At 43.6% G+C, this 25,537-nt stretch overlaps 10 protein-coding genes across 15 annotated transcripts; 7 read left to right on the forward strand and 3 right to left on the reverse strand.

Annotated features, from left to right (window-relative positions):
• The first annotated feature begins 969 nt into the window (after positions 1-969).
• On the forward strand, positions 970-2,899 carry LOC145707224 (uncharacterized). Its single transcript, XM_081784715.1, has 7 exons — positions 970-1,003; positions 1,050-1,260; positions 1,305-1,544; positions 1,585-1,742; positions 1,787-2,055; positions 2,102-2,611; positions 2,651-2,899. Exons 1-7 carry the CDS (start codon positions 970-972, stop codon positions 2,897-2,899), a joined length of 1,671 nt encoding a protein of 556 aa, XP_081640841.1.
• On the forward strand, positions 2,895-4,611 carry LOC145707964 (semaphorin-5B-like). Its single transcript, XM_081785559.1, has 8 exons — positions 2,895-3,060; positions 3,103-3,262; positions 3,310-3,425; positions 3,467-3,733; positions 3,779-4,004; positions 4,051-4,127; positions 4,179-4,337; positions 4,383-4,611. Exons 1-8 carry the CDS (start codon positions 2,916-2,918, stop codon positions 4,535-4,537), a joined length of 1,305 nt encoding a protein of 434 aa, XP_081641685.1. The 5' UTR covers positions 2,895-2,915; the 3' UTR covers positions 4,538-4,611.
• Positions 4,612-4,653: 42 nt separating this feature from the next.
• LOC145710307 (uncharacterized) lies at positions 4,654-6,643 on the reverse strand. Of its 2 annotated transcripts, none has more exons than XM_081788044.1 (10): positions 6,506-6,643; positions 6,416-6,467; positions 5,908-5,960; positions 5,748-5,840; positions 5,608-5,700; positions 5,432-5,559; positions 5,162-5,390; positions 4,961-5,118; positions 4,846-4,917; positions 4,654-4,787 (listed from the first exon to the last, which is right to left on the reverse strand). In XM_081788044.1, the coding sequence occupies exons 1-10, from the start codon at positions 6,554-6,556 to the stop codon at positions 4,724-4,726; spliced, it is 993 nt and encodes a 330-aa protein (XP_081644170.1). In that variant the 5' UTR covers positions 6,557-6,643; the 3' UTR covers positions 4,654-4,723. The 2 variants fall into 2 exon arrangements, with proteins under 2 accessions (XP_081644170.1, XP_081644169.1); XM_081788043.1 differs by having other exon boundaries at positions 5,608-5,706.
• Positions 6,644-6,701: 58 nt separating this feature from the next.
• On the reverse strand, positions 6,702-7,387 carry LOC145710313 (uncharacterized). Its single transcript, XM_081788049.1, has 3 exons — positions 7,233-7,387; positions 6,885-7,173; positions 6,702-6,841 (listed from the first exon to the last, which is right to left on the reverse strand). Exons 1-3 carry the CDS (start codon positions 7,344-7,346, stop codon positions 6,726-6,728), a joined length of 519 nt encoding a protein of 172 aa, XP_081644175.1. The 5' UTR covers positions 7,347-7,387; the 3' UTR covers positions 6,702-6,725.
• A 156-nt stretch (positions 7,388-7,543) lies between these two features.
• On the reverse strand, positions 7,544-8,585 carry LOC145710316 (calmodulin-like). The gene is made up of 4 exons (XM_081788056.1): positions 8,511-8,585; positions 8,306-8,446; positions 8,047-8,165; positions 7,544-8,001 (listed from the first exon to the last, which is right to left on the reverse strand). The coding sequence occupies exons 1-4, from the start codon at positions 8,520-8,522 to the stop codon at positions 7,824-7,826; spliced, it is 450 nt and encodes a 149-aa protein (XP_081644182.1). The 5' UTR covers positions 8,523-8,585; the 3' UTR covers positions 7,544-7,823.
• A 1,740-nt stretch (positions 8,586-10,325) lies between these two features.
• Positions 10,326-18,688, forward strand: LOC145707227 (stalled ribosome sensor GCN1-like). The gene is made up of 11 exons (XM_081784718.1): positions 10,326-11,537; positions 11,619-15,480; positions 15,522-15,681; positions 15,724-15,897; positions 15,964-16,402; positions 16,447-16,919; positions 16,961-17,432; positions 17,538-17,787; positions 17,836-18,030; positions 18,077-18,333; positions 18,375-18,688. Exons 1-11 carry the CDS (start codon positions 10,326-10,328, stop codon positions 18,573-18,575), a joined length of 7,695 nt encoding a protein of 2,564 aa, XP_081640844.1. The 3' UTR covers positions 18,576-18,688.
• Positions 18,689-18,726: 38 nt separating this feature from the next.
• On the forward strand, positions 18,727-19,817 carry LOC145710308 (uncharacterized). Its single transcript, XM_081788045.1, has 6 exons — positions 18,727-18,906; positions 18,972-19,091; positions 19,135-19,290; positions 19,333-19,458; positions 19,503-19,634; positions 19,677-19,817. The coding sequence occupies exons 1-6, from the start codon at positions 18,730-18,732 to the stop codon at positions 19,782-19,784; spliced, it is 819 nt and encodes a 272-aa protein (XP_081644171.1). The 5' UTR covers positions 18,727-18,729; the 3' UTR covers positions 19,785-19,817.
• LOC145710314 (iron-sulfur cluster assembly 2 homolog, mitochondrial-like) lies at positions 19,731-20,433 on the forward strand. 4 transcript variants are annotated; one of them, XM_081788053.1, is made up of 3 exons: positions 19,731-19,869; positions 19,916-19,997; positions 20,068-20,433. In XM_081788053.1, the coding sequence occupies exons 2-3, from the start codon at positions 19,917-19,919 to the stop codon at positions 20,362-20,364; spliced, it is 378 nt and encodes a 125-aa protein (XP_081644179.1). In that variant the 5' UTR covers positions 19,731-19,869; position 19,916; the 3' UTR covers positions 20,365-20,433. The 4 variants fall into 4 exon arrangements, with proteins under 4 accessions (XP_081644179.1, XP_081644177.1, XP_081644176.1 ...); XM_081788054.1 differs by having other exon boundaries at positions 19,764-19,869; positions 19,907-19,997; XM_081788051.1 differs by having other exon boundaries at positions 19,916-20,433.
• Positions 20,434-20,436: 3 nt separating this feature from the next.
• On the forward strand, positions 20,437-21,901 carry LOC145710305 (GPI-anchor transamidase-like). Its single transcript, XM_081788041.1, has 5 exons — positions 20,437-20,591; positions 20,638-20,711; positions 20,757-20,945; positions 21,032-21,217; positions 21,262-21,901. Exons 1-5 carry the CDS (start codon positions 20,461-20,463, stop codon positions 21,804-21,806), a joined length of 1,125 nt encoding a protein of 374 aa, XP_081644167.1. The 5' UTR covers positions 20,437-20,460; the 3' UTR covers positions 21,807-21,901.
• A 33-nt stretch (positions 21,902-21,934) lies between these two features.
• LOC145707554 (enhancer of polycomb homolog 1-like) lies at positions 21,935-24,486 on the forward strand. Of its 2 annotated transcripts, none has more exons than XM_081785100.1 (9): positions 21,935-22,126; positions 22,170-22,267; positions 22,313-22,432; positions 22,503-22,748; positions 22,790-22,936; positions 22,981-23,202; positions 23,241-23,523; positions 23,567-23,778; positions 23,828-24,486. In XM_081785100.1, exons 1-9 carry the CDS (start codon positions 22,024-22,026, stop codon positions 23,927-23,929), a joined length of 1,533 nt encoding a protein of 510 aa, XP_081641226.1. In that variant the 5' UTR covers positions 21,935-22,023; the 3' UTR covers positions 23,930-24,486. The 2 variants fall into 2 exon arrangements, with proteins under 2 accessions (XP_081641226.1, XP_081641227.1); XM_081785101.1 differs by having other exon boundaries at positions 23,247-23,523.
• Positions 24,487-25,537: the final 1,051 nt, after the last annotated feature.

Consider the following 25,537-nt stretch of genomic DNA (forward strand, 5'->3'; position numbering starts at 1 on the left):
AGATTTCGTCGCGGCATATCTCACTTCCATGCTGTCATCCATGTCTCCAGCGGGTGACTGAATGCTGAACTGTGGCTTTGACTGTATAAAGTTGACGTAATCGTTCCTAATCTGTTCGTCTGATTTGTTAACGACTTATTTTTTCTGTTCAAAAAGTTCTAATAAAGATCAAATTTGATCGAACCTTAAATTATACGTATTTTTTGTTTATGCATGTAAAAAGCAGATTGTATTGGCAATATATTTTGACAAGGCCCCTTATGTCTTTTTCAAATGAAAATTATGAGCTCCTGATTTTCATTGACGAGCAAGAGAGAGTATATGAGTTGCGAGACAATATATTTTGCGGATTTCAAATTCTTACTGTAACATTAACTTTTATTTGGCTAAGTGAATAGATATTGAAAATCCGAAATTAGAGGTCGTCGATCGCGATTTCAGGATTACCTGCATGCGTAGTCGTATTTTTCTGTTTCTTCTCATATTTAGTTTACGGTAAGTAACCCGATGAACACAGGGATTTAAAACACACAGTAGGAAAAACAATACAGCATATTATGGCAGAACCAGAATCCTTCTGGAGAAACGAGAAGTCAAAACATGCTTTTAAACGCGCGACTCATCAAAGTTCCAGAAAAACTATACAATTCGTGATAGATATCGACGAAATCTAGTCTGCGTTTCTATGAATGAATAAACTGCAATAGTAATTGGATAAATTTGGCTAAACTGTTCAAGAAGAGAAATAAAAGTTGACGTCGCCAGTGGCTTTTCATCCGACTAAGACGGTAATTACTCTCCCGTTTGAGAAGCAATTCAGCCGCTGCAAAGCTTTCGCTGCGCACCAATAGCTCGCGAACCGCTCGCCATTATGCTCTTGATCCCCTATCTGTGTACCCCTAAGACGTGAAAATTCTTCAATCTCGGGCAAGATCATTTTCTCGAATTCTTCGAGTAGATCACCTCGTTATGATAAAAAATGCGCTTTTTACCTCACTTATAGGCAAGTATACTTCTTTCAGAGATCGGCGATTTATATTTTCATTTAGCTTCTACTAATGCCTTGTCACAAACAACACTAGACAAGTTAAAAGACCCGGCCGCTCCACTCTCGAATGCGGAGCTCAGTTTCGTTGGATTGAATTTTGATGGCCCGTTTTGGACAAGCTGGTCGGATGACTATGGTTGCGAGAACTTGATTTCTAGGGCTGATCTTTGTGCATATCCTGGGAGATACAAGCTTCGTAAAACGCGCTACAAGTAAGGACTATTATTTCTTTGTCGTTCTTTTATGAGATATTCAGAGAATGTATTCACCCGGACAATCGAAACTATCCAATGCGTATTCTGGATCCAAACTCGCCAAACTACTTTAAATACAGAACCATCCTCGGTGGTACAGACGATCAGATTAGGAACGATTACGTCAACTTTATACAGTCAAAGCCACAGTTCAGCATTCAGTCACCCGCTGGAGACATGGATGACAGCATGGAAGTGAGATATGCGGCGACGAAATCTTTTTACAAAAATACCGGCATCAAGTAAGATCTAAGTATAACTATCGACTGTAGATTTTTGAAGATGCGGCACAGACGATTTCTCGAAGAACTGTCAGGCGCCTTCTGTGGCGACAGAGTGTGATCCAAGAATTGCGGAATATGCAAAGCAAAATGGAATTACAGTAGAAGACGCTGTTGCTCTTTGGGAGATTCAAGAAACTGATTCTCGCTGGGGAACCGGTAAAAGAAATAAAGTTGCTAGGATTGATGTACTCTTCTTTAAGAATGGGGTGCTTACCCGAGGAATCCGATTCGACTAGCAATTCCTGAAATAAAAATCAACGAGCGAGCGGACACTATTTGTGACGATCGTTGCCCGATTCCATTGCCTTTTACCGCTTCCAACTGCAAATGTGAGACCGGCTCGTCTTTCAGGGGATCCGAAAGTGAAGCAGTGGATCGATCATGCGACTGTGATGAATCTCCTGTCCGCGCTCAACTTTGCTTTGATCCCGATCTCAGTGATGACGTGGACTGCGAGTCTGTTGGAATTGTTTGCTCTTCTCAATTGCTGCTCTTGTACTAAATTCTTTTTTTAGGATATGCTTCGGAAGTTCCCCGATGAATGTATAGTCAATCTGAACCCTTTGATCAGCGAGTCTACTTCGAGCTACGTATCCTACACGACCACGAACAATCCATTTACAGCACATTTGCTCGAGGATTGGTACAACAACATGCCGCGGTTCAGCAGGCAGCAGAATCTTTACAGCATGTCAGATTGGATCTCGACGGACGATATTGATACACCTTGGAGAGGATTGAGAGTACGTGCAGATGCAGCGGAAAAACTCAAAGCCAACAATGGACTGAATTCAATTCGCAACGCCATCTCGAACTTGATTGAAGGAAGCAACTCGCAGATTCGCATCAATGTTCAGCGGCTGAAAACCCTTCTGATAACAGAGAACCTTGTCGATGTGCGGGAGGTAACAACTGATCCATCGCCTGTCTCCAAGTTTATGACTAACTTTGCTGCTTCGACGAGAAAAGACAGCCGAGTTGACGGCAGCGCCAATCGCATGTATGACTTTTCCGATGATCTCAAGGTATCCTTTCTATACTTATCAAAACTAACTCAGACTAAGTTCAATTGGGGACAAGCTTGTGACAAAAACAATCCAGATGAAATCATAACAATAAGCAAGGCGACTCTCTATCTGACTGACACGAAGTACGCTGACAACCGCGAAACTATTCTAATTGATATCCCCTCGACTAATATCCAGGAAGAAAAAATTGAGGCTGTTGTCAGGATTGGTTTAACAGAACTGAACATTGCAAACACTGAAAACAGTCAGAAAACAATCACTTTAAACCCAATTAAGATTCATTAAACAGAACATATCACCGATGCAAGTGGGGATTCAGCAGAATACCTGCAATTTTGTATCTGCGACTCTGGGAGAATGGACTGAATGGAGTTCTTGCTCGCAACAATGTGGTGGACGGTCCGATAGATTCCGAACTTGTACGACTAACACAGGCCAGATCTTTAGTAAGTACTCGTCGTATTTATTGACTTATTGGAATATTGCAGCTTGGAATGGAAACTGGGTAGACCAAGATGGCAACAGTCCAAGTAGCTGCTACTGCACGGAAACAGGTGGTGAGTCGAGAGCATGTGTAGAAAAATGCACGTACTCGGAATGGTCAGAATGGGGACTCTGTCTACTCAAAGGCGATGCTCGACCATGCAGGTAAGAAGAAATAAAAGCGACGCTAGCATTCCGTTTATTTTCTTTAGAAATCCTGACGATGATACTTTTGGGAAACAACGACGATCACGGACTCTTCTTTGTGGGGACGAGTCGAGATGCTGTGGAGATGACGATTTCAAGGACTGTTTTGTCCCTGAGTGCCGTAGGTCATCATGTATTTGAAACTTTCTAATTTCATTCAAGCTGGCTGGAATTCCTGGGGAGAATGGTCGTGTTGTTCTAAATCATGCGGCGCAGCTGACGAAATTGGCACGCGTGTTCGCACACGGGGATGTAAAGGGGATGATATTGGAAGTGAAGCATGTCCGTGCGGCGTCTCTTTCGATTCTCCTGATTCTATTTTCTCAAACACTTGCATCGACCGATCATCAAACTGCGAAAACGCACTGACGACATCAGACAACCTCGGATTTCTTCAAACAGCACTCTGCAATCCTGAGAACGAGTGTCGTAAGTCTTCAGAAGATGTCATGAAAAATTCTATAAATAATTCAGCCAAGCTAAGCGAATGGTCAGACTGGAGCTCTTGTGATTGTGGAACTGAAACCGAGTTTAGAGAAAAGACTTGCATAAACGCTCTTTTCTCATTAGGCCGAATTCCAGAGTGCATGGGCGACGGAAATTTCTACGAAGAACGATCATGTTCTGATTCCTGTAATCGAAGAAAACGAGAAGTTCCTGATTTCTGGGCAGAGTGGTCCGAATGCCCTTGTGGATCAGGGTAATCAGACAGTGAAACTATTTGAGCAAAGTGTAAAACTCTCTAGGAACGCGAGGACACGCTCTGGAATCGTTAATGGAATAGACATGAACCAGACGGAGAAATGTCCAGTTACGAAGTGCAGTAAGATTCTTAAAAGGAACTGCGGGGAAACGTAGTGATTTCGTTTTATAGGCTTCGTTTCCGAGTGGTCAGAATGGTCGACTTGCTCCGAAGCTTGCGCACAACGTGATGGAGTTGAGCGACGAGTTCGAAACTGTCTGCACTCTCATTCCTCCGAGTGCCAAGGCAATCTCCTAGAAGAGCGGCCCTGCACTTCCGTTCCAGATTGCCGTATGTTCTTTTCATTACCATAAAATCTCTATCGCAAATCTTTAGCTAAATGGGGACAGTGGAGCACTTGGTATGACGACTGCGCGATCTCGAATCGCCTGATCCGAATGAGGACCTGCTCTGGCACCGTCGCTGCCTTACCTCACGAGTGCTCTGTAAATGACGACGTTGAATACATTTCCTGCTCCAGCCGCCTTTGAGAGTGCTAAAACTGACCCTTCAACTGCTTCAACGAAATTAAAAATTACTCATTTAATCAAAATTAATAAAACACTAAGACCTGACTTTGGCAAAAACAAAAAATATACTCAGCCCATATATTTCCGTCTAAGATTTATTGAATAGAGGCAATTACATGATAACTATTGACTGTGCTTGTTTGAATTTTAGACAAGTGTGATTTTGCGATCAGGAGAACAGCGAAAATCAGCTTCCGATGAGTGCATTGAACTTTTTGGGATTTTGCGATTGATGGGTTAATTCTATATTCCTTATGTTCAAACCCTTCCTTATACCAGTGTCGGAATCATTATCGTAAGAGTTGAGTTTGCGCTCCGACTTTGAAAAAGGCAGCGTCCCACTGAAGTAAAAATTAGTTAACAAAGAGATTCATCGCGACTTACATGCGATCTACCAGGGCCATGTCTGAGACAGAGCGAGCCATGAGTGCTTTTCTTTCTGCTAGTTTGACGTGCACTTCAGTATGTGTGCATTGCTCAGAGACCGGTTTGTTCTCCGTTTTTCTTTGCGGGTTTTGAATTGTATCGCTCGGCGCATTTCGCTGAAAACTCGTTATTATCGAAAACATTTGAATCAAAAATTACATTTCGTAAAAAGTTTGCCCTATAAACCAGCTGCGCATCACTTTGTGTTTCCCTGTAGCTTTGCGATTTGCTCCTAACAATCGCAGTAGATCCAGCGCCGGGTCGTCTCCGACTCGCTGGAGTCATGGAGGAGTAGCTCTTCATCGTCAACGCGGTCGGATCGCGCCGGCGGCTGAAAGTGTTGCTCGCGTAATTTCCCGGTCCGCGACTTTTATTTTCTTCGTTCGAGCTGGGCACTTGGATGATAAAAAGAACAAATGATTCACTTACTCTCGCCATTTCTTCTTTGTTGGAGTCGATTGATTTACTGGCTCGGAATGGGAACGGAGCCTTCTTGTCCGGATCTCATCTATTTCACACGTGAGCTTCTTAGCTGTTATTGTTGATTTTTGAATCATCTTAAATATACTCAAGTGAATTCGGTGAATGAAAATTGACTTTATCACTTCTTGAATTTCGAGTATTCGGGTGGCCATTCTCGATTTCATTTCCAGTATCCTCATCTCCTCTATTTGCTCCTCGAATTCATCTGTCATCGTCTTTAACTCCGAGGTGAATTGAAATATCTCGCGCATATGTTTCTTACTTGATACAAGGTTTCGTAGTGGAATGTGTCGACATCGATTCGTTTGATTTCGCGAATTTGTTCAAGAATACGCGAGCGTTGTCGCAAGCACATTTCCTTAGGAGCAAGTTCAAGTTTTCTACTCAGATAAGAATATTTTTGATCAATTAGCTTTGAACCCTTCCTCCGCTGCGACACGGTCTTCGCTCATAATCTGGTCGCTTCGCAATCTGTCTAAATTAATATCTCTCAGTCTGTTCGCTCCCTGCTCTCTACTCGTATTTTAAACGTCAGCCCGTGTATCTACGCGGCTCTTATCAAAATGAGAAGGACGAATTGAAATTGATTCCAAGGCGAATTACATCAATCAACAATCAACTTCGCTTGGGAAAGTGAGTCGCCCCGCTGAGCATAGCAATCAAGTCAAGGTTTTTTTTTATTTTTGTATTTTCGAAAAATCCACGGGAGACCCCAAACCAATAATTTCTCACAAACAAGTCAACTATACTCACTTTTTCTCATGTTCAATCTCTCTAATTCAATTTCTCTCGCAAATTGACTTCGAAGCCTATAATGGCTTTGAATTGATTTTCCCTATAAAACAATCAACAATGATTATTTTCATTGATGCCAATAATTCAATAATTTTGCATGAATCTGTTCTATTAATTTGACTTTAACATGCTTACCATACTCCGAATTCTCCCTGGAGCTCTTTTCCTTGTTCTTCTTTTTGCCAGACTAAACAGTTTAAATTCAAGACCCAAGGAATAGATAACCTTGAAAATCGTCTTCTTTACTTTCTCTCCAAATGAAGGTTTTCTCTCCATTTTTAAAGGTTTCTGCTAGTAGTAGTAGTCATTTGAACTTTTTGCCTTTTTTTCTCTCGCAGCGTTGTATTTTGAATCCACTGCAAGATCTGCCTGTTTGATAAGCTTTTTTTTTGAATGAATAATTGATCGCGTTTTTTAGTTTTCTGTTTATTGAATTTTCAAAAATTTATTTTGATTCATCAGCTTGTTTCTTCCAAAGATCTTTCGTCCAGACGGTCTGACAGTAAGTTACCGCGTTAGGCGCATTTTCGTCGACTGGAACTCTGTATTCGCCGCGGGGACCTTTAAGCCGTTATGTTTTGTTTTTCGTGTATTCGTGGCTCACCTGTGCAAAAAGATGCGCCGGTAACGGGGTCGTTTTGAACCGGATGGTAGTAACCGGACAGCGTGCAGGTAGGAATGTAGGGCAAGTCGACCATTCCGTTGGCGATATTGTCCCCGGCCAGCTGTGTATTTTTCTTGTATTCGTCGAGACAAGGGGTTCCGGAGCATTTCAGTTTCTCCTTGTCAGCCTTAGATGCTTGGCGAGGAGGGTCAGTGGAATACCCAGTAGTTGAGTCGACGCATGTGCACGAAAAAGCGCTGCATTGCTTTTCCTCCCAAAGTGATGTGTCCTAAAAGAGCACTCTCAGTAATCAACATGAACTCATTAAATCAATCCTTCTGCACGTACGGATATCTGGCAAAGGGGAGCGCTCTTGAAGGCTGACAGACCCATCTCAAACTTTTGGAGCTGGAAGCTGCAGCTTCGGTCCTCTGCGATCGTCATAAGTGGAAAAAGCTTCATATTTCTGAGTTTTGAAAAAAATACACTTCTTGCTGCCGCCCTGTGCCCCTGCCGTTTTTTATACTGGCCAAGGTGACCGCAAGATTATACTCGGCCGCCGCAAAATTGCATTTCCCCGCTCCAAGAAGCTGATTCATCCCCTCAAAACCTGCTTGAAGGTTCTAGACGCTCTCACGAGACACAAATAACGCCGCATGTTTGAACATGTATAATGAGCATAATTTATTTCCAGAAATTTTATATGCGGGAGTTTACTACAGCCAAACAATAAAAACAGTAGTTTAATTGTTTGCTATATACAAAGACAAATGGACGTGAATTCTGAGTCTTCGGATCACAAAATGTAAAATAGTAAACAAAATGGAAAACCGGAAAAGAATAGAGTACAAATAGATTAGATACAATTTCTGTTTTCGTATAGAGTGAGATGAGAAAGGGAGGGAGAGAGAGAGTGTGATGATCCGCGCTCCTTTTGCTTTATTTACTGGTCATCATCGCGACGAATTCCTCGTAATTGACTTGTCCGTCGCCGTCGATGTCTGCTTCTCTGATCATCTCGTCGACTTCCTCGTCCGTCAGCTTCTCGCCGAGGTTGGTCATCACGTGGCGCAGCTCGGCCGCGGAGATGTAGCCGTTTCCGTCCTTGTCAAATACTCTGCGAAAAACGTAAAGCCGGCTGTTGCGAGTAAATGCCACTAACCTAAATGCTTCCCGAATTTCCTCCTCTGAGTCTGTGTCTTTCATTTTTCGGGCCATCATAGTTAAAAATTCAGGAAAATCGATAGTCCCATTTCCATCAGCGTCGACTTCGTTGATCATATCCTAGCCAGGCCTACTCAAAATAAAAAGGTCTCAGAAAAAGACAATTTGACATCGAAAATTTCACCAAGCTTCTAAAATTAGGACTAGGTGCAATACAACGACTATTTTTACGAATCAAAAATGGTCTCTCGAGGCCTTTCCTGGAGTTCAGCTTCTGTTGGGTTCTGTCCAAGGGATCGCATGACTGTTCCCAATTCTTTGGTGGTGATGGTGCCATCGCCGTCCTTGTCGAAGAGGGAGAAGGCCTCTTTGAATTCTGCGATTTGTTCTTCCGTGAGCTACGAAAAGAAGAAAAGTTCGCGCAAGTTCCAGCTCGATTCATTTTAAGTTCTTTTGTTTTACCTGATCAGCCATTTTGGACCCCTTCTGAAAAAAGTACTCGGTTAAACGTGGAAAATATTGATACAGTAGACTAACTACAGTTCGAATTAACAGTTTACAGCGATAACAGGTGAGTTCGAGCTTGATAAATTGAGGTGCGAAGAAAATACTATCACAGTTATAAATTTGGCAAAATCAAAAAAAAGAAGAAGCAATCATTTTGAAAGCAAGTCGCTCTAGTAGCTTCTCGTTTTTTCGCTATTTTGACCTTTGAAAAAGCTTCGGAAAGTTTATCTTAAAGTTCAAGCCGTCCATTAAAAAAAAAGTAAGAAAGCGCTGGAATGGTGTCTCTTGGTCTAATGAAATTAGAGTCCATTGAAAGAGAAGAAAAAAAAAACGGCGCAAATAAAAAAGGGCCGCGGCCGGGAACAATTCGAAACAGACTATGTGCCGCCTACGGGCAGTCAATTCACATAAATGTAACACACGCCCGGGGCGAGGCTGGCCTGTCTTCTGCTCATTACTCTCTGCTCGAGTGGGTAGTTGCTACTGTTTGTGTCCAGCAATCAGACATTTCGTAATCAATTTGAGAGCCAAACAAAGTAGGCAATGATAAAACTAGTGAGATGATTACGACGTGATAAGACCGCGGATGTGATAAAAAAGCGAGATGTACAGCACGTCGTCAACGCATTTCAAAAATACAAAAACTAAAGGAATCACAAAAGACAACGCGCGAAATGAGAAAAATGCTCTCTTTGCTTCCCTCTCCCTCTCTCTGTATGTCTCTCTGCAGCGCGTTATTAGACAACAAAAAAGGGGGGACAGGCGCTGTATTAATCAAAATGATGAGGCCAGATGGGCAATGAAGGGAGTGCTCGATACTGCGAGTGAGTGATTGTGCGACTCCAATTAGCCCACTGATGTAAACAGCCTTCTCTGCCTTTTTTTGAGCAGGGAGAGAGGAGCGTGTTATTTTTCGGCTCTCCGATTATTGATTTTGCATTGATGTCAAATGCACATCTCCAAGGACCGAAAAAGGCGGACCATGTTTTCCCGAGGCTCTGGGCTTGCTTCTGACATAACTAGTCTAGTTCAACCCTTTCGAGTTTTAGGAAGTTCGAAGCTCTTTGCTCGTCATCGCTAAATTTGGATAATTTAAGACGGCCAGCGCTAACTTTCGCCAACGAGTTCGACTGTTACTGTACTGTAACTACGTTTCTGTTATGCTCCTCGAAATATTTTTTTATAAATATGAGTAGAAGCTTGGGAAAATGATGCGTTGAAAAAATGTTTGGTATGAGTAAATAAAAACAACAAATAATTATAGATGGGTAAGTCCTTAAGTACTCAGTTGACGTTGGTGAGCTCTTCTTGTTCTCTGGTTGGCTAGTTTTGAATGAGGTTGGGTTAGGGTTAGGCTGTGGGAGAAGAGAATTCAATAAGAAGAAATTGAGTCATCCCAGATCGCGGCGGACCAATCAGCACGCGCCCTCGTCCCGCGTCCGAGCACTTTGATGGAAGAACTCCGCTCTTCCCAATTACGGCGGAAGAAAAAGCGCTAGAATCGCTACGATTGATCTTTGCTTAGCCGAGAAACTGAGCGCATATCACTGCGAGATGTTTATCTGAAAAAAAAAATCATTTTTAACATTTTGTTATTTCCATTCTTCATCAAAATCCTTTTCAATCGTTTATTCGACAAAAATATTTTAGTATTCTGAAATGAAACATTATAATGCATATTGAACGCGAACCATTGTTTCTTCGCAAAATGATATATAAAACTGAATAAAATTGCATTTGGTGAAAGTCTTCTGATTTTAGGAAATTGTAATGGATGCGGAAGGCCCGAAAGAAGGCGAGAAGAGCTTCGAAAAGTTGTTCATCGAAGTCGAACAGCGGATTCTCAAAACGCATCCCTTAGAAGATCGTGTCCAGGCAGTTCATGAAGCGGCAGACTTAGTAAAGAAAGCGGACTCGAAGCAGAAACTGGCGACGGTGCAGCTTATCGTCGAGCCGTTGCACAATGCCAGCCCTCCTGCTTTGCGAAGGGCAGTGTTGGAGGCGATCAAGTACGCCGTGACGACGGCTGACGAGGCCAGTCGCAAGTTCGTCGTTGGAGGCCTCTTCCTTGCTGTTGAAAAGAAGGCAAAATCACTGTTGAGCACGGCGAACAGCCGAATGTCCTGTTTGGAGTCGCTGGTCTGGATTAAAGTACTTACGGAGTTGTGCAGCGCATGCGGCTCGTTCTTATCACCAGAAGTAGCGAAGAAGGCTGTTGCCATTGGATCTAAATTGGCAACTTGCTCGGCGACGTATTCAAAAGTAGACTTTTTTGACAGCCGAGTGCGGGAGCTTCTGGCAATCAAGGCGATAAAAGAAGCTGTCGTAGAAGATTCTAGCGCGGTCGTGCTCCATGCTTGGATTTACAAAACTGAACAGCTGAAAGAACTCAAGTCCAGTGTGCTAAAAAGCGTGAACGATATTTTCCAGGAGAAGGCAAAATCGACTCGGGGAGACTTGCAAAAGCTACAGTACATTTCTACCGTTTTAGAAGTTGAAGATGTGAAGGAGCTCGTGCCAACGATGAAGAAAATGATGCTCCGATCGCCGGAAGTCTGCTGCCCTAGAATTCATGCGATCGTGATGGGCTTCAAAAACGATTTCTCAGAACTGGCGGCGGATCTCCAAGAGCCGCTGCTAAAGTGTTTGGTTGGAATGGACGTTGAAAATGTCAAAAACTCGGCTGTTGCATTGCAAAGGATTTATGAACGCAGTTCTAGCGCTCCCGCGAAAGTGGTTGAGCACATTCGAAAAGTCTGGAATGGCAAAGAAGGCAAAATAACGAGCAACGGACAAAAAGTGGAAATTCTCAAACTATTTGGCTATTTTGTGAATGCGACGGAAGACACGAGAGTTTCTGCGATTACAAATCTGGTTCTATCGGCGGAAAAAGAAATTACTGATGAAACGCTTGTTGTTGTCGGCAATTCTCTCGCAGTCTTATCGGAGAAGACGAAGAATGAAAACGTCCACAAGGAAAGGGTTCTATAATAATCGAAAGAACATTGTCTTACGGAGAAGAATACTTCTATTAATGTAGTAAGTTTTGAACTCTATTTGAAGACGATTCTAGAGGCTGCAACGAAACAAACGAAAGGCACAGGAGCTGGTTTGAATGTGTACCTTCGAGGTCTCTACCACCAAATTTCGTCGGACAATGTCTCCCTCTTCGAAGGCGCCGCTCAAAAAGTACTAACGACATCACTAGACAATATAGAAAAAAATCCTGCTGGCGGATCGGCCGCATTGCTCGTCATGGAAGGCCTTTACCGATTCGGTGGATTTGCAGAGTTCCCGGACTTGATCAAGAGTAAATTGGAGAAGATTGCCACAGCAAAGATTTTGAAGAACATCGCGTCGAATCCAGCAGCGCTCGAGCTCTTCTCGATTTTTGTAGTGAATTATTTCGGGTCTTCGACGCCTGGCGATGAAACTATCAGAGTTGCGCTTCTATCCGTCTTAGTCAAGCAAGTTCTTTACGGAAGATGGTCGGCTACTTTGAAAAAGTGTCTCGATGAAATGACAGATGGAACGAAATTCGCCGGCATCTCGAAGGCTTTTGTCAACGAGCTCGCAAGTCCAAACTACAAACACGATGATCTTGAACTCTTTTCAAAATCCGCAGTGATGGCGAAAATCATCGTCAAACTTGCTCAGAAAAATAACGCTACGGAAATCGCTAAGGACCTTATCACTTGGGCGACTTACAGTGCCATGTCAATCAAGCATTGGACGGCCACTGTGTTCAAGCAACTGCCAAGTCTAGAGGATATACTCATCGCGCAATTCACCAATCTTGCCTTAGACGAAGACCATGACGATAGCTTTTACAAAAAAATTGGAATCTTGGCTGGCGTTTCGGAGAAATTCACGGCCCTTGTTCTCGAAAAAATACTCTCAGGAGTGCTCAACGCGCCCGGAGAATGGAAGGAGATAACGCTCGAGCAAATTAACATTTCCTTGACACCTGAGGGAGAGCTTTACGATACATCTGTGATTAAAGCGAAGGAGGAGAAAATTGATAAGAACTCGAAAAATTATGAAGAAGAGAAGTGGGCGCTCGAGCAAAAACGCAAATTAGAGCTCAAACGAGGAACTGTCAAACTGAACAAAGCACAGCTGGAAGCCAAGACGAAACAGTTAGCCTTTGAATCTGAAGTACGCACAGAGTACTCATCCCGGGTGCGGACGTTTATTAACTGTACTCGCGTTCTCGATGCGATTATTTGTCAACATGGGCGTAAGCTGAAGCCCAGCTTCACTAAATTTGTCCCCGAATTGTCTTCCAAGCTCTTCCGAATGGTTGGCTACGATATCTGCTCGTCTGATGCTCTGTCTATGATTTCGCGACTTGTTGAGCTTTGTGGTCGCGACTGTGCTGCCCCAAGTTATTGCCACTCTATTGTTGTGATCTGTGCGCGTTTAGCTTCTTCTGAAAATGTGACAAGCAATTGGAAAGAAGAAAAACTGTCAGATGCTCTTTCAAGAAATCTTGACCTTTCTCCGGAAGAAGATGCTAGAAATCTTTCTGAGTGCTTTGCTGGCTGCGTTTCTGAATTCGCCAATAGATGTCTCTCAAAAGACGGTGATAAAGCAATCACAGTTCTCAAAAATTCGTTCGAAAGATTGCCAAAACTGCAAGCAATTCAAACTCTCACGGCTTTAGTCAATCACATGTCCACATCATCTCATGCTTCCACTTTCGAAGCTTCTGAACTTGTCGTGCATCTCGCTGGTTCGCTTCGGTTACGAGAAATGAACTCGCTCGACACTGCTGTACCTCTAGTTGATGGCTTTGCTTCTGAATCTGTGTCTTGTCGATCTGCTTGTCTCACCGCTCTCCAACAACTCATGCCCGAGCACGGCAAAGATGAAGAGAGCTCCAAGTTGGAAGATTACCTTTCCCATCGCGTCTACTCCTCGAGGCACTCAACAGAGATGTCACTCAAGATCCTAGCAGACCAAACAATGGGAGATCTCGATTTATTCCCACCAGAGGACTCTCTCAAGCGCCTCTGCGACGATTGCTCGAGTGGAATTTATCATCTTGAAATTCAAGCCTCCAAAGCTCTTGCTGAGCTCCTCAGAACCGTTCCCATTTCGGAAGAAGCAGAAGATTTTGCATTGCCAGAAGAAGTTTGCCAAGAATCGTGCAACGAAGCATTGTCATTGTTGATGGATGCGTTTAAATTCGAGTTCGAGGAAGCAGGGCCAAAGTATGATGAAGTTGGAAGACTTCTCAAAAACCGGGAAGATCGATCTGTGCGACGATACGGTCTCGGAGCCGGTATGAAAATGATCGCTAGTGGAATTACTAGCGACAAAGCCATGGAGCTTTTCCTTCTCCTTGTACCAGATGCACTTAATGATTCGAATGTCGACGTCGCCGCGGAAATGCTCAACGTAGGAGTCGCAGCTGTCGATACACACGGAATGACTCTGATGAAGGACATTTTGACGCTTTTTGACAAATATCTCGAAGGTGGAAAGAGCCAGGGTGATGCTGATGGTGCTCGACAATCAGTCGTTGTTCTCCTTGGACGATTAGCCTCGCATCTGCCAGTTACTGATCCTCGAGTGAAACCTATCATCGGAAAACTTATTGCTGCACTTAGCGTGCCATCAGAAATGGTTCAGAAAGCCGTTGCAAATTGTCTTCCAGGCCTTGTTCCTGCTATCAAATCGGACGCAAAGAATGTCATCAACGGGCTTCTCTCTTTGGCACTAGAATCAAACAACTATGGCGAGCGACGAGGAGGTGCTGCTGGTTTGGCTGGTATGGTTAAGGGTCTTGGCATCTTATCATTGAAAAAGTACGATATCCTGAAGAGACTTCTCGCCGCTGTTCAAGACAAGAAATCTGTAATCAAACGCGAAGGTGCTCTCTTGTGTTTTAGTTCCCTTTGCTATTCCCTCGGCCGTCTATTTGAACCTTTTATCGGCAAAGTGCTGCCTGAACTGCTTGAATCATTCGGTGACAATGTCAAGTGTGTACGAGAAGCAGCAGAAGAAGCGGCTATTAATGTGATGAAATCATTGAGTGCACACGGAGTCAAGCTCGTTCTCCCAGCTCTTTTGAAAGCGCTTGAAAACGATACTTGGCGAACAAAAGTCGGTGGCGTTGATCTCCTCGGTATGATGAGCCACTGTGCACCAAAGCAATTGTCAAAATGTCTCCCACAGATCGTGCCCTACCTGATCGAGGTGTTGGCTGACTCGCATCCTAAGGTATCAAAGGCGGGTCGCGAAGCTCTCGCACAGGTCGGCGATGTAATTCAAAACCCCGAGATCAAGGCGCTGAGCAACTTCTTGCTAGAAGGATTGGCCAGCCCGGCGCAGAAAATCGCGCCCGCTCTGGTCGAACTCAACAAGACACGATTTGTCCATCATATTGATGCGGCCTCGCTTGCCCTGATTATGCCCATTGTGCAAAGAGCGTTCAACGAGCGCTCGGCGGAAACGCGCAAACTTTCCGCGCAGATTATCTCGGGCATGTGTGCAAAGAACGCCAACTTGTGTACTGAGTCCGATCTTCAACCCTATTTGGGATCAATCATGCCCGGTTTGAAGGGAACGCTTACCGATCCTGTGCCAGACGTAAGAGCCACTGCAGCAAAAGCAATCGGAAACGTCGTCGCTATCTCCAGCGATGGATCAGTTACAGATGGACTCCACGAGTGGCTTAATGGTCTTCTTACATCAGACTCAAGCGCGGTTGATAGATCTGGCGGTGCTCAAGGTCTTGCGGAAGTCATGTTCGCCCAGGGCGTGGAGGAACTCGACGAGCTTATTCCGAAGATGATCAAGATGGCCTCCGACACCAGATTAGCTCCAACTATCCGAGACGGTTATTGTATGGCTTTCATTTACTTCCCAGTTGTCTTCCGTCAACAATTCTCCGAGTATATTTCCAAGATTATTCCAGGTAACGAAAAGTGAAAATAGCATATTATCATTGAAAAATAGCTCTCTTGGTAAACTTGGCGGACGAACAAGAATATCTTCGAGATACCGCTTTGAAGGCTGGCAAGAAGATTATCCAATTGTTTGCCGACAGTGCCATCAAACTCCTTCTTCCTGAGCTCGAAAGTGGACTCTTGGATGAAAACTGGCGTATTCGATTCAGGTATCTACTCCTTCATGTAATTGTATATAATCAAATTCGTAGCTCCGTACAATTGCTTGGAGATCTCTTGTTCCACATCACTGGTATTTCTGGAAAGATGTCATCAGAGTCTGGCGGAGACGAAAGCTTGGGAAGTGTGGAAACTCAGAAAGCGATCATCAACAAGCTCGGAGAAGACGTTTACAATCGTGTTATGGCTGGTCTCTACATGTGCAGGTTAGCATTTCATCCTAAAAAATATTTGAAAATTTGATGAAATATCTGTATTCAAATTTTGTTAAGAAACGACATTGCTCTCAACGTTCGATCATCTGCCCTCCATGTCTGGAAGTTGCTCATCAACAACACCGCCCGAACTATCCGCGAGGTGCTTCCGATCCTCATCGAGCTTATTCTCAAGAACTTGGCCTCCGAGCACGAGGATAACCGTTCGATCGCGTCGAGAACTCTCGGTGACTTGGCGAAGAAACTTGGAGAACGCATCCTTCCTAAACTCATGCCGATCCTCAACAGAGGCCTCAAAACTGGCACTGACGAGCAGCGACAAGGCGTTTGCATCGGTCTCTCTGAAGTCATATCCGCTGCTAGCAAAGATATGGTTGCAGTTATGGCGGCAGATGTTGGTCCTACTATTAAACGTGCTCTTTCTGATTCTAACGAGAACGTTCGACAGGAAGCAGCCTGTACCTTCGATGTTCTTCATAATAAGCTTGGCTCTCAGGTTTGTTTTCTATAACTTTTAATACTATAAGAATAAAATTATAGGCAGTTGAAGAAATTATCCCTCACCTGGTTGGTTTGCTCGACTCTCAGAGAAACGAGCGAGCGTACGCCCTCGATGGTCTTAGAAAAGTACTCGTTTCGAAGGGACGCTCTGTTCTTCCTGCTGTTCTTCCAAAACTCACAGAACCTCCTGTTAACTGTGCAACTCTTTCCTCTCTTGCTGCTGCTTCCGGCGAGCATTTGAGTCGATACGTTGATCAGGTTATGGAGGCATTAATTGGAGCTCTTGCCGATGAAGATTGCTCTGAAGAGAAGCTCAAAGAATGTACCATCATTATCGATGAAGTTTCGGACGACTACGGTGCCTCACTCATTCTCAGCGAGATCCTCGATGCAACGAAAGATGAAGACGCAGGTCGACGAACCGCTGCAGCGTTGCTCACAAAAGAGTTCGTCACGCGTACTGAAGCCGACTACTGTGATTATTACGGTGCTATGTTCAGGGATATGCTCCAGTATGATCTTATTAATTGTGCTCGCGATAATTTATTTTAAGGCTTATGACTGATGCTCCTGAATCCCCTACGTTGGAGCTTGCTTGGGATTCTCTGCAATTCGTTGTTAAAAGAATGGACGCAGAGGAGTTACAAAATCATCTGGCGTCGCTGAGACAAGCAATCTCTTTCATCAAAAAAGAACTTGACTCAGAAGGCCATCTCCCCGGCTTCGGTCTTCCTAAGAAGGGAATCAACTGTCTCGTTCCTCTTTTCAAGGAGTGCATTCTCAACGGCGGCCCTGAGGTCAAAGAACAGTGTGCCCAGTGCATGCAAGACGTGATTTCGATGTGTCCTCCAGCCGCGATAAAACCTTCCATCATTGGTATCACTGGACCACTCATTCGAGTACTTGGAGATCGATACGGATGGCAAGTGAAAGTGCCACTCATAGCATGCCTTAATCTACTCCTGAGCCGCTGTGGACTTGGACTCAAGGCCTTCCTTCCGCAGCTGCAAACAACATTTGTCAAGGTTGAGTGCTTTACTTTACTCGGGGGCTTTTCGTTTTAAAAGAACAGCGTTTTGGGTTTCCGCTATTTGGCAAGGATATGCCCAATTAAGCAACACATATTCTAGGCGATGCATGACGAGTCCCGCGAGATTCGGTTTTCCGGCGCGGAAGCCCTCGGCAAATTGGCAGTGCATAGTACGAAAGTGATTCCACTCACGACCGAGCTCAAAAACGCCATCGAAAAGTGCTCCGATCCAGAATTCTACACTACTTACTGTCACGCACTGCGTCTCGTTGTCGAATCTGCTGGAAAGAAAGTCACAACTGAGCTACGAAATGAAATTATCGAACTTATGGAGGAAAACATTCGACTTGGTAAATACATTTTCTTTCAGAATAAAAAAATCTCACAAATTATTTCAGAGGATGAGAAATCGCGACTTTGCTCGGCTGGTGTGTTGGGTGCTTGCGTTGCAGGTCATGAAGATCCTGAAGTTGAAGCCCTCGACGACTTGCTTGATGTTGATTGTGTTGGACAACTCGAAGCGCTTTCTGTTGTCATGAAGCTGAACCCAACAATGCTTCTAGCGAAAGAAGACATCGGCCAACTACTGATTGGTAGCATCAGATTTTGTTTATCTTTCTAGTGACATACTGTTTTTAGCAAACGTGAAGGTAGCAAAAGAGAACGCGCAAGCGGTTGCGTTGACAGCTGCATATGCTGTCAAGCACTTTGATAGCGAATCGTACCCTGGCTTCCTGCATAAAGTTTTGAAAGAGTTGATGGTTGCAGGACCAACAGAAGCGCAGCAAACATTAGGAAATGCGTTAGCATGGACACAGAAGCCGATGGAAGAAGCAAACACAAGTCTCTGTCAATATGTCGTTGTCGGTTGCAAGAGTCTCGACTTGCAAATAAAGGTTAGAGCACTAGCATATCAATTTGTTGAATTGAATTTTAGTCTGCATTTGAAACATGTTTGACGGTGATGTCGAAAGTCCGAGAGAGTGACCAGAAACTCGAAGATTTCTTGGCGCGTTGCCCCTCTGGAAAAGACAACACCTGGATCAACGAGTTCTGTCGCACTGGTGGAAGACTTAGAAGATTGGCTATCACTACTCCAGTGATAAAACAACCAGATGTTACTCTGCTATTGGAATAAGAAGTGAATGAAAATGTGAAACGGTGAAATCAGAAAACGATACAAAATATTTTAGAAGAAATTCTGTCCTGCTGCAACATCTAGAATAATTTAATATCATTACAAGTTCAATGCTCTAAAAATGTTTATGATGTTAACGTCGTTTTCGTTTAGTATGTCTGGCGGTATGGGAATGAACGGAATGGGACATGGGATGGGGAACCCTCATAACCAGGGTAGAATGATGGGTAATCAGATGATGGGAAGCATGGGACAGCAAATGGGCCATCCTGGCATGATGGGACCAATGGGCCAAATGGGACACCCACAGCATCAGGGGCATCCGCAGCAGGTACAATTCACTTTCTCGCTTGATACATGAGTCGCCTGTCAGATAGGAATGAACATAAATACTAGATGGGAGGAATGATGAATCAAATGGGAGCTCACGGTATGGGAATGGGACAAATGATGAACCACAATCAAGGGCAGTCACATTTCAATCCGATGAACCAAGCGATGATGAACCAGCCACCGGTAATTCAAAATACCAAAACTATTTAGCCATCAAAGGTTTTAGGCACAAATGATGAATCCAATGAATCAAATGCAAAATCCATCTCAAATGGGTGGACCCCAACAAAATCCGCCTCATTCGCAGATGGGTTCAACGCCTATGCCAGGGCAGCAGAATATGGTTCAACAGCAGCAAATGAATCATGCCCAGGACCAAGAGGTAACTTTACGTATTCTAAGCAGTGTCTAATAGTCATTCTAGCGAAATAGATTCATTGCTGAACTGGAGTTCGTCCAGTGCCTTGCAAACCCGAACTATATCAATTTCCTTGCACAAGAAGGATATCTAAAAAAGACAGAGTTTCTTAATTATCTGAGGTATTTGGAGGTACGTCAATCTATCGATGAATGTCAATGACTTGAAAATAATAGTATTGGAAAGATCCAAAATATGCAAAGCTGATAAGATACCCGACCTGCCTTCGTTTTCTCGAGCTTCTCTTGGACCCTCACTTCCGGGAAGCGATCGCGATGAAAAAGAACGCCAAAGAAATTGATGATCAGGTGATGCTCACTGGATTTCTCCATTTTTTTACCCTCGATAAGATTTTGCTGGCTTGGAACAGAAGGCATCGTATTCGCAACGAAAGGATGCAAAAGGCGCACGCGAGACAAGAACAAAACCTCGCAAATCAAAACAGCAAATCCGCCTAAGTTCAATACGTCCAATTATCTACACGTTCTAGTTTCCCCAAATCAATCAAAAACTGCCCGTGTCGAAATATGTACATACATCAAAGTAAATCCGCGAGAGCCGCAACTGCGTCTAACGAAAGGGAGTTTAGAATGCTTCGTCAGACTCGTCTTCTTCAAACTTGCATTCGTCTTTCTCAAAAACTCCATATCACGGAAGCTGCTTCGTCCCGCCTCGCCCAAGGAGGGATTTGAGAACGAGAAAGTGCCGTTTAGATGCAGTTTAGTTGCATTTGTGACAAACCCAGCAACAGTGTGTACGGAACCCGGTGAATATCTTCGCGTGTCCGTTGGTGGCGGCGGCTGCTCCGGTTACTCCTACGAATTCGAGCTGACTACCGAACCCATCGATCCAGAAAACGACCTTGTATTCACAAAGGACGAGCAGAAAGTAGTGACTGATGTGGACTCGATAGAATTCATGGATGGTGCGACGATCGACTACAAAATGGAGCTTATCAAAAAAGCGTTTGTTGTTGCGGATAATCCCCTGGCCGATCAAAACTGTTCTTGCGGATCGTCGTTTTCAATTGACCTGTAAACACACGAAAAACATTCACTGTTAACCAATCTTCTGTTCCAATAATAATGAATATCATTTCTTAAATAATCAGCGAGTATAATTTCGTTTTGTAGAATGAGGCTATCATTATTGTTAACGCTGCAAATCGCGGTCGCACACACTGAGTATATTGACTCTCAAATTCAAGGCCACTTTTCTCAATCTAGCCACACAAATAATTGGGCGGTACTTGTCTGCGCGTCAAGGTAAGCTTGCAGCGAGTGACAGAAACATGCGCAACATTTACTCAAGGTACTGGTTCAACTACCGCCACATCGCAAACACGCTGGCAGTTTACCGATCCGTGAAGCAGCTCGGAATACCTGGTACATTTTTATTCATGTTTTATGCCATTTTTACTTGGAATGTAGATTCGCAGATCATGCTCTTCCTCGCTGACGATATGGCGTGCAATGGTCGCAACGCTGAAATTGGTGCAGTCTACAATCACAAGAACAAACTCATTGATCTCTACGGAAAAGATGTCGAAGTGGACTTTAGAGGAGAAGAGGTCACTGTGGAAAATCTAGTGCGACTCCTCACTGGAAGACAAGACGAAGGTAAAGCATGTGTGCACCTGCAAGTGACAACGCCTGGCTGTTACAGCTGTTTTCTTTCCAAAAATAAATCAACAAGAGTTGTTTAGATACTCCCCGAAGTAGACGACTGAGCACAAACTCCAAATCGAACGTCTTGTTCTATTTAACCGGCCATGGTGGGGAGAACTTTCTCAAGTTTCAAGACGACGAAGAAATATCTGCAAAGGAGCTGTCTGATGCATTCGAGCAAATGAAGCAGAAAGAACGTTTCAATGAGCTTCTTTTCATTATCGGTACTGATCTAGGCAGTCGAGTTTGCTTTAATTCTGATCTCCAGATACCTGCCAAGGAGAGTCGATGATTCGTTCTACATACACAGAAGGATTCGTTGGTTTCGCGTCTTCGAAAGTTGGTGAAGATTCTCTATCGCACCATGTGGATCACGACCTTGGCGTCTATATGGTCGACCGGTTCACTTACCATCTTCTAGAGTTCCTCGAAAAGATCGAGCCAGACTCAGAAGAGCTCCTAAGCACAATGAAACGAGTCTGCCCTCCAAGCTTGTGTATTTCAACCCCGGTAAACAAGTTCGACTTGCTCAAGCCCAACAGGCAGAAGACAGCTAAAGTCGTCGACTTCTTTGGCTCCGAGCGCGCTGCAATTTTCACCGAACTTCGGGAAGAAAATACAACAGCTCGATTCGCAGAAACGAAGACACAAGAGATGATTAAAATTCGTGATAAAAAAGTAGTTCCCCTCGCCGATGCACTGAAAGAAATTAAATCTACTGCCAAAAATATGGAAAACGTTCATTTCTACGAAGAAAAGCGATACTTCGTCGTTTTACTGACCTTCGTATGTATAATCTGCTCTCTTATTTAGTTTAATTCTAGTATTTTTATTAACATTGACCTTATTCCTTCTGTAAATACTTCTGAAAGCCCCTGAATTACTTCAACATTCTACACTTCATCTCTTCAAAAGACAATGGCCTCATACATCCGTTTAGATAAGTTTCGAAATCGGAAGTACGCGATTTTTCCCCTAAAAAGACCGCCTTGACCAAGCGGTATTGGTCACTCTGACTCCGCGGGCGCGGATGGCCCACGTGTCTAGTAGACATACATTCCGCGCTCGTAATCTCGATCCCGGTCGCCCACTAGAAGTCTATGGCAGAGATGAGCTGCACCAAAAGACAGATTGTAAGTCTTTTGTATCTATTTCCATTCTAACAGGTCTCTTTAGTCGTTCAGGGCGACCGTGCCATGCCGACTATGGCATCAGGCATGGAAGCTGAGGAAGAGACGGAGCATCACTTGCAACGCGCCATTGCAACGGAAACGGTATCATATCCTCTCGCTAGATGCAGACACTAACGAGTCTAATAGTTGTCCGGTGGCAAAAAGTTTATACCTACTCCCGAGCCAACGAAAGTAGAGTATTACAGGGATATTTACTCAGATGTTCGATTCATGACGAGAAAATGGAAGCAAGGCTACGTCATACAAGTACGCTTAATCGTTGAATTGTTACCGCTAGAATTCTCTATCGCAATTTCAATTTCTAACGGTCTCTTAGGAAATGAGAATATTTGAAGAAAATCCGCCGCTGTACAGTTTAGACGAAGAAGATGAGGCCTTCTGTAAATCTCTCGAAAACCCAAAGCTTGAACCCAAGGAGCTCGAAAACATGATTGATCAGCTGGAAGAATGCGAGCAGCATCAAGGGCCACTGCCTCCATTTTGTAAAGAGTGGAGTTGGGGCAGAGGGATTATTGGCGAGTATTCTGACCATGCTGAAGCAGTTCATCAATTCTGGGTCAAGGTTAGCTCCCATCTTAGAGCTTGTATCAACAATTTTTTTAGAAACGCAGCAGATCCGACGGCCCTCTACAATTACGTCTTATGAGAGAAAAGCCTGTGATGGAACCTGATTCAAACGAGTCCTACTTGTGCTTCAGGAAGAGGCTCGACAGAATACAAACGCGTAGGAACAAACAACGAGACCAAATTGTAAGTTGCGACAAGAGATTCCTGTTTGCCTACTACAAATTTAGTCATACACTCGAATGGTGAAGCTACGCCGGGACCTAATGACTTTGCTGAACATGTGTGCTCTGATGAAAGACCGAGAACGCAAAAAAGCGGAACTGGTTGACAAGGAGTGCGCAATTCTAAATAAGCGGATTGCTTCTTGTGATTGGAACAATGAAACCATTAACGAGTACATAAGATCACAGGAGCCGGAAATTGTTCCCGAGAAAGTCAACGGATTCCAGGTAACTCGTTAGTCTTGAATAGTTTTAAATAAATCAAGGTGAAGTCGAGTAGCAAAAACAACTCCGAAGCGTACTCAACTCACGATTCCTCGCCGGGCATTGCACACACAAGCGCAAAATCTGAACTGCCTAGCAAGGGTGCCAGGGAAAAGTATACCGAAAAATACAAGCCCAAAAAGAAGAAACCTGGTGGAGAATCGTCCAAATTCTCCGAAGTGCGTCACCCCGCCTTTAACTCCAAATTCGATTTCAAACACGAAAATGCTAAGCCTGGCGCCTTCTATTTGGAGGAAAGGGATAGTAAGAGCTTGGAAAGCAAAGGTAAAGAATTAATGCCGTGGTGCACGAACGAAAATACTTTCAGACGGCGAACCCCATGAAGGCTATCGACTCTTATCAACACACCACCGGACGTTAGGTTTCTGCCGCCGGCGACTCGGTCGTGGCGGTCGCATTCTGACGGATCGTGCCTTTCATCCTAATCACGAGACGGTAACTCAAATGAGTTTGCCTTCTCCAGACGAATCTCTCTCTTCTATTCCTCTCGAAGTTGCGGCCACTCCGGAAGGCACAACGGTACAGTCATCTTTAAAAAGGCCATTTGATTTGAATCGCTATTTTTTAGATGAGAGCGATCCTTGATGACATCAAGAAACAGCGAGTTCGTCACTTTTCTCCCGGTGAACCTCGAAAACGTAAGCGAATGAATCCGACCAAGAAAAGATAGCCACTCTTATTATATTTGGTGACCACTTAAAGTGACCATCCATAACTGCCAGTTATTTGTTCTTATCAGCTATTAAATAAAAAGTAAAGTGTATTTTCTCCTTCTAAACTTTCAAAATTATAAGGCGTACATTCCCACCGAGATGACTTCCATTTCGGCACGCCGAGGGTAAAAATAATTTCTCCTCCTTGATTTCAAAAATGCTCAAAATGAAAAAAACGCTCTTCGATTCCAAAGAGAGTGCGATTTGATTTTGTGTTCCTTGTGAGGTCCAGAATTCTGTAGAATTTCGTGTTTTCTATTACTTCCTGCCATTTAACGAACTACACACCATTTAAACCAGTTTCAATCAGCTCTTTCGTATAGCAGAAATTAAAAGAGTTCAACCTTCACATTTTAAGTTCAAATTCAGGAATATCGAACCAACTTTAACTATTTACAACGACTTTATTTGTCAGGTAGAACTCTTATAAACGCCGAAATAAAAATTTCACAAATGTTACTATTTTGTTTCTTCTTTTTTTTTACTCACAGTATATATTTCCCTTTATTGCGCAGCTTCATTATTGATTTAATAAAGACTTTAAGTTTTGAACACTTTGTGTTTCCATTCTGGCTCGAAAAGATTGGAAATACTCGATTACCGATTTTATTCTAAAGTACTCACAGATCATGTGGCAAACGGTTTAGGTCATGTGACTGGCGAAGCGTGAAATCTTCTCACTTCTAAAACAGAAAATCCGCTGTTTTTGCGCGGCGGGAAATCGCAATTTATCTCCCGCTTTTCGTAAAACGCCAAAATAGAAATTTTACTCCCTTCTTGGAGATTCCAACTTTCAAAGTAATTTTGAGGAGTCTATTATGTACATTATATAATATTGTATATTTCTTAATATAATCTAATAGTATATCTTCTATCTCAATAGCTTCTCCCGACTTCCCGTGCGAGTCCTCCTTGATTTCCGAGCCCGAATGAACCCTTTGCGTTGCTCTCCTTCTCTCTCTCGCTTTTTGGAATTTATAAGAGTTTTTTCTTTCTAACTATCTACAAGTAACTCCTTTGTAAATTGCACTTTATTCAACAATTACCTCGGCAGATTTCTTTTTCTTATTTATTTTCTTTATAAAAACACATTTGTTAATTCTACTTCGATTATACTGTATTATTGTGCACAAATTCTGTATCAGGATATCATATATTTATATATGGACTAAGCGAAACGGTAACGGCATATTTGATGATTGCCCTCTGTAATTATCGAAAACGCGCGCGATGGGAGGAGCAAGGACGCCTTTGAAGGAAATCAACAGACCTCTATATTTTCTAGTTTCAAACGGAAGACCTCCCTTGACCCTTCCTCGCGCTCTCGCCGCAATTATTGGATACTGCTTTATGGGTTCAAATCGTGCCAATCTCACCAATAAACCAACCGATCGTGCAAAATCCAAAAACGTTTATTTTCCTTGATTTTCTCGCAGCGAAGGAATATCAGAATAAAAAAGCAGGTGCGGGCGATTCAATGATTCCCTTTGAAACGCCGCAACTTGTGCTGCAGGTCCAGAGCACTCCTAAACAACGGAAATATTGCGTTCTGCTCGGCGCGCCAA

This window comes from Oikopleura dioica, chromosome XSR (genome assembly GCF_907165135.1).
Source record: "Oikopleura dioica chromosome XSR, OKI2018_I68_1.0, whole genome shotgun sequence".
Lineage (NCBI taxonomy): Eukaryota > Metazoa > Chordata > Appendicularia > Copelata > Oikopleuridae > Oikopleura > Oikopleura dioica.

What these genes read in the sequence shown, in the direction of transcription:
- LOC145707554 (XM_081785100.1), top strand. Translation starts at nt 22,024, where the DNA reads ATGGCCCACGTGTCTAGTAGACATACATTCCGCGCTCGTAATCTCGAT. An exon ending in GCGCCATTGCAACGGAAACG is followed by an intron (nt 22,268 to 22,312) that starts GTATCATATCCT and finishes CGAGTCTAATAG; the next exon opens with TTGTCCGGTGGCAAAAAGTT. An exon ending in TAAGAGCTTGGAAAGCAAAG is followed by an intron (nt 23,524 to 23,566) that starts GTAAAGAATTAA and finishes AAATACTTTCAG; the next exon opens with ACGGCGAACCCCATGAAGGC.
- LOC145710313 (XM_081788049.1), bottom strand. Translation starts at nt 7,346, where the DNA reads ATGAAGCTTTTTCCACTTATGACGATCGCAGAGGACCGAAGCTGCAGC. An exon ending in CTCCCCTTTGCCAGATATCC is followed by an intron (nt 7,174 to 7,232) that starts GTACGTGCAGAA and finishes GTGCTCTTTTAG; the next exon opens with GACACATCACTTTGGGAGGA. An exon ending in CGGCGCATCTTTTTGCACAG is followed by an intron (nt 6,842 to 6,884) that starts GTGAGCCACGAA and finishes AACGGCTTAAAG; the next exon opens with GTCCCCGCGGCGAATACAGA.
- LOC145710307 (XM_081788043.1), bottom strand. Translation starts at nt 6,556, where the DNA reads ATGGAGAGAAAACCTTCATTTGGAGAGAAAGTAAAGAAGACGATTTTC. An exon ending in ACAAAGAAGAAATGGCGAGA is followed by an intron (nt 5,391 to 5,431) that starts GTAAGTGAATCA and finishes CCAAGTGCCCAG; the next exon opens with CTCGAACGAAGAAAATAAAA. An exon ending in GATTCCGACACTGGTATAAG is followed by an intron (nt 4,788 to 4,845) that starts GAAGGGTTTGAA and finishes AATCCCAAAAAG; the next exon opens with TTCAATGCACTCATCGGAAG.
- LOC145710305 (XM_081788041.1), top strand. Translation starts at nt 20,461, where the DNA reads ATGAGGCTATCATTATTGTTAACGCTGCAAATCGCGGTCGCACACACT. An exon ending in GAAGCAGCTCGGAATACCTG is followed by an intron (nt 20,712 to 20,756) that starts GTACATTTTTAT and finishes CTTGGAATGTAG; the next exon opens with ATTCGCAGATCATGCTCTTC. An exon ending in CACTGGAAGACAAGACGAAG is followed by an intron (nt 20,946 to 21,031) that starts GTAAAGCATGTG and finishes AGAGTTGTTTAG; the next exon opens with ATACTCCCCGAAGTAGACGA.
- LOC145707964 (XM_081785559.1), top strand. Translation starts at nt 2,916, where the DNA reads ATGCAAGTGGGGATTCAGCAGAATACCTGCAATTTTGTATCTGCGACT. An exon ending in GAATGCCCTTGTGGATCAGG is followed by an intron (nt 4,005 to 4,050) that starts GTAATCAGACAG and finishes AAAACTCTCTAG; the next exon opens with GAACGCGAGGACACGCTCTG. An exon ending in CACTTCCGTTCCAGATTGCC is followed by an intron (nt 4,338 to 4,382) that starts GTATGTTCTTTT and finishes GCAAATCTTTAG; the next exon opens with CTAAATGGGGACAGTGGAGC.
- LOC145710316 (XM_081788056.1), bottom strand. An exon ending in CAGAAGCTGAACTCCAGGAA is followed by an intron (nt 8,166 to 8,305) that starts AGGCCTCGAGAG and finishes CCTGGCTAGGAT; the next exon opens with ATGATCAACGAAGTCGACGC. An exon ending in GAAATTCGGGAAGCATTTAG is followed by an intron (nt 8,002 to 8,046) that starts GTTAGTGGCATT and finishes CGTTTTTCGCAG; the next exon opens with AGTATTTGACAAGGACGGAA.
- LOC145707224 (XM_081784715.1), top strand. Translation starts at nt 970, where the DNA reads ATGATAAAAAATGCGCTTTTTACCTCACTTATAG. An exon ending in TACAAAAATACCGGCATCAA is followed by an intron (nt 1,545 to 1,584) that starts GTAAGATCTAAG and finishes AGATTTTTGAAG; the next exon opens with ATGCGGCACAGACGATTTCT. An exon ending in TGATTCTCGCTGGGGAACCG is followed by an intron (nt 1,743 to 1,786) that starts GTAAAAGAAATA and finishes CTCTTCTTTAAG; the next exon opens with AATGGGGTGCTTACCCGAGG.
- LOC145710308 (XM_081788045.1), top strand. Translation starts at nt 18,730, where the DNA reads ATGTCTGGCGGTATGGGAATGAACGGAATGGGACATGGGATGGGGAAC. An exon ending in CGATGATGAACCAGCCACCG is followed by an intron (nt 19,092 to 19,134) that starts GTAATTCAAAAT and finishes CAAAGGTTTTAG; the next exon opens with GCACAAATGATGAATCCAAT. An exon ending in ATCATGCCCAGGACCAAGAG is followed by an intron (nt 19,291 to 19,332) that starts GTAACTTTACGT and finishes TAGTCATTCTAG; the next exon opens with CGAAATAGATTCATTGCTGA.
- LOC145707227 (XM_081784718.1), top strand. Translation starts at nt 10,326, where the DNA reads ATGGATGCGGAAGGCCCGAAAGAAGGCGAGAAGAGCTTCGAAAAGTTG. An exon ending in TATTTCCAAGATTATTCCAG is followed by an intron (nt 15,481 to 15,521) that starts GTAACGAAAAGT and finishes ATTGAAAAATAG; the next exon opens with CTCTCTTGGTAAACTTGGCG. An exon ending in CATCGGCCAACTACTGATTG is followed by an intron (nt 18,031 to 18,076) that starts GTAGCATCAGAT and finishes TACTGTTTTTAG; the next exon opens with CAAACGTGAAGGTAGCAAAA.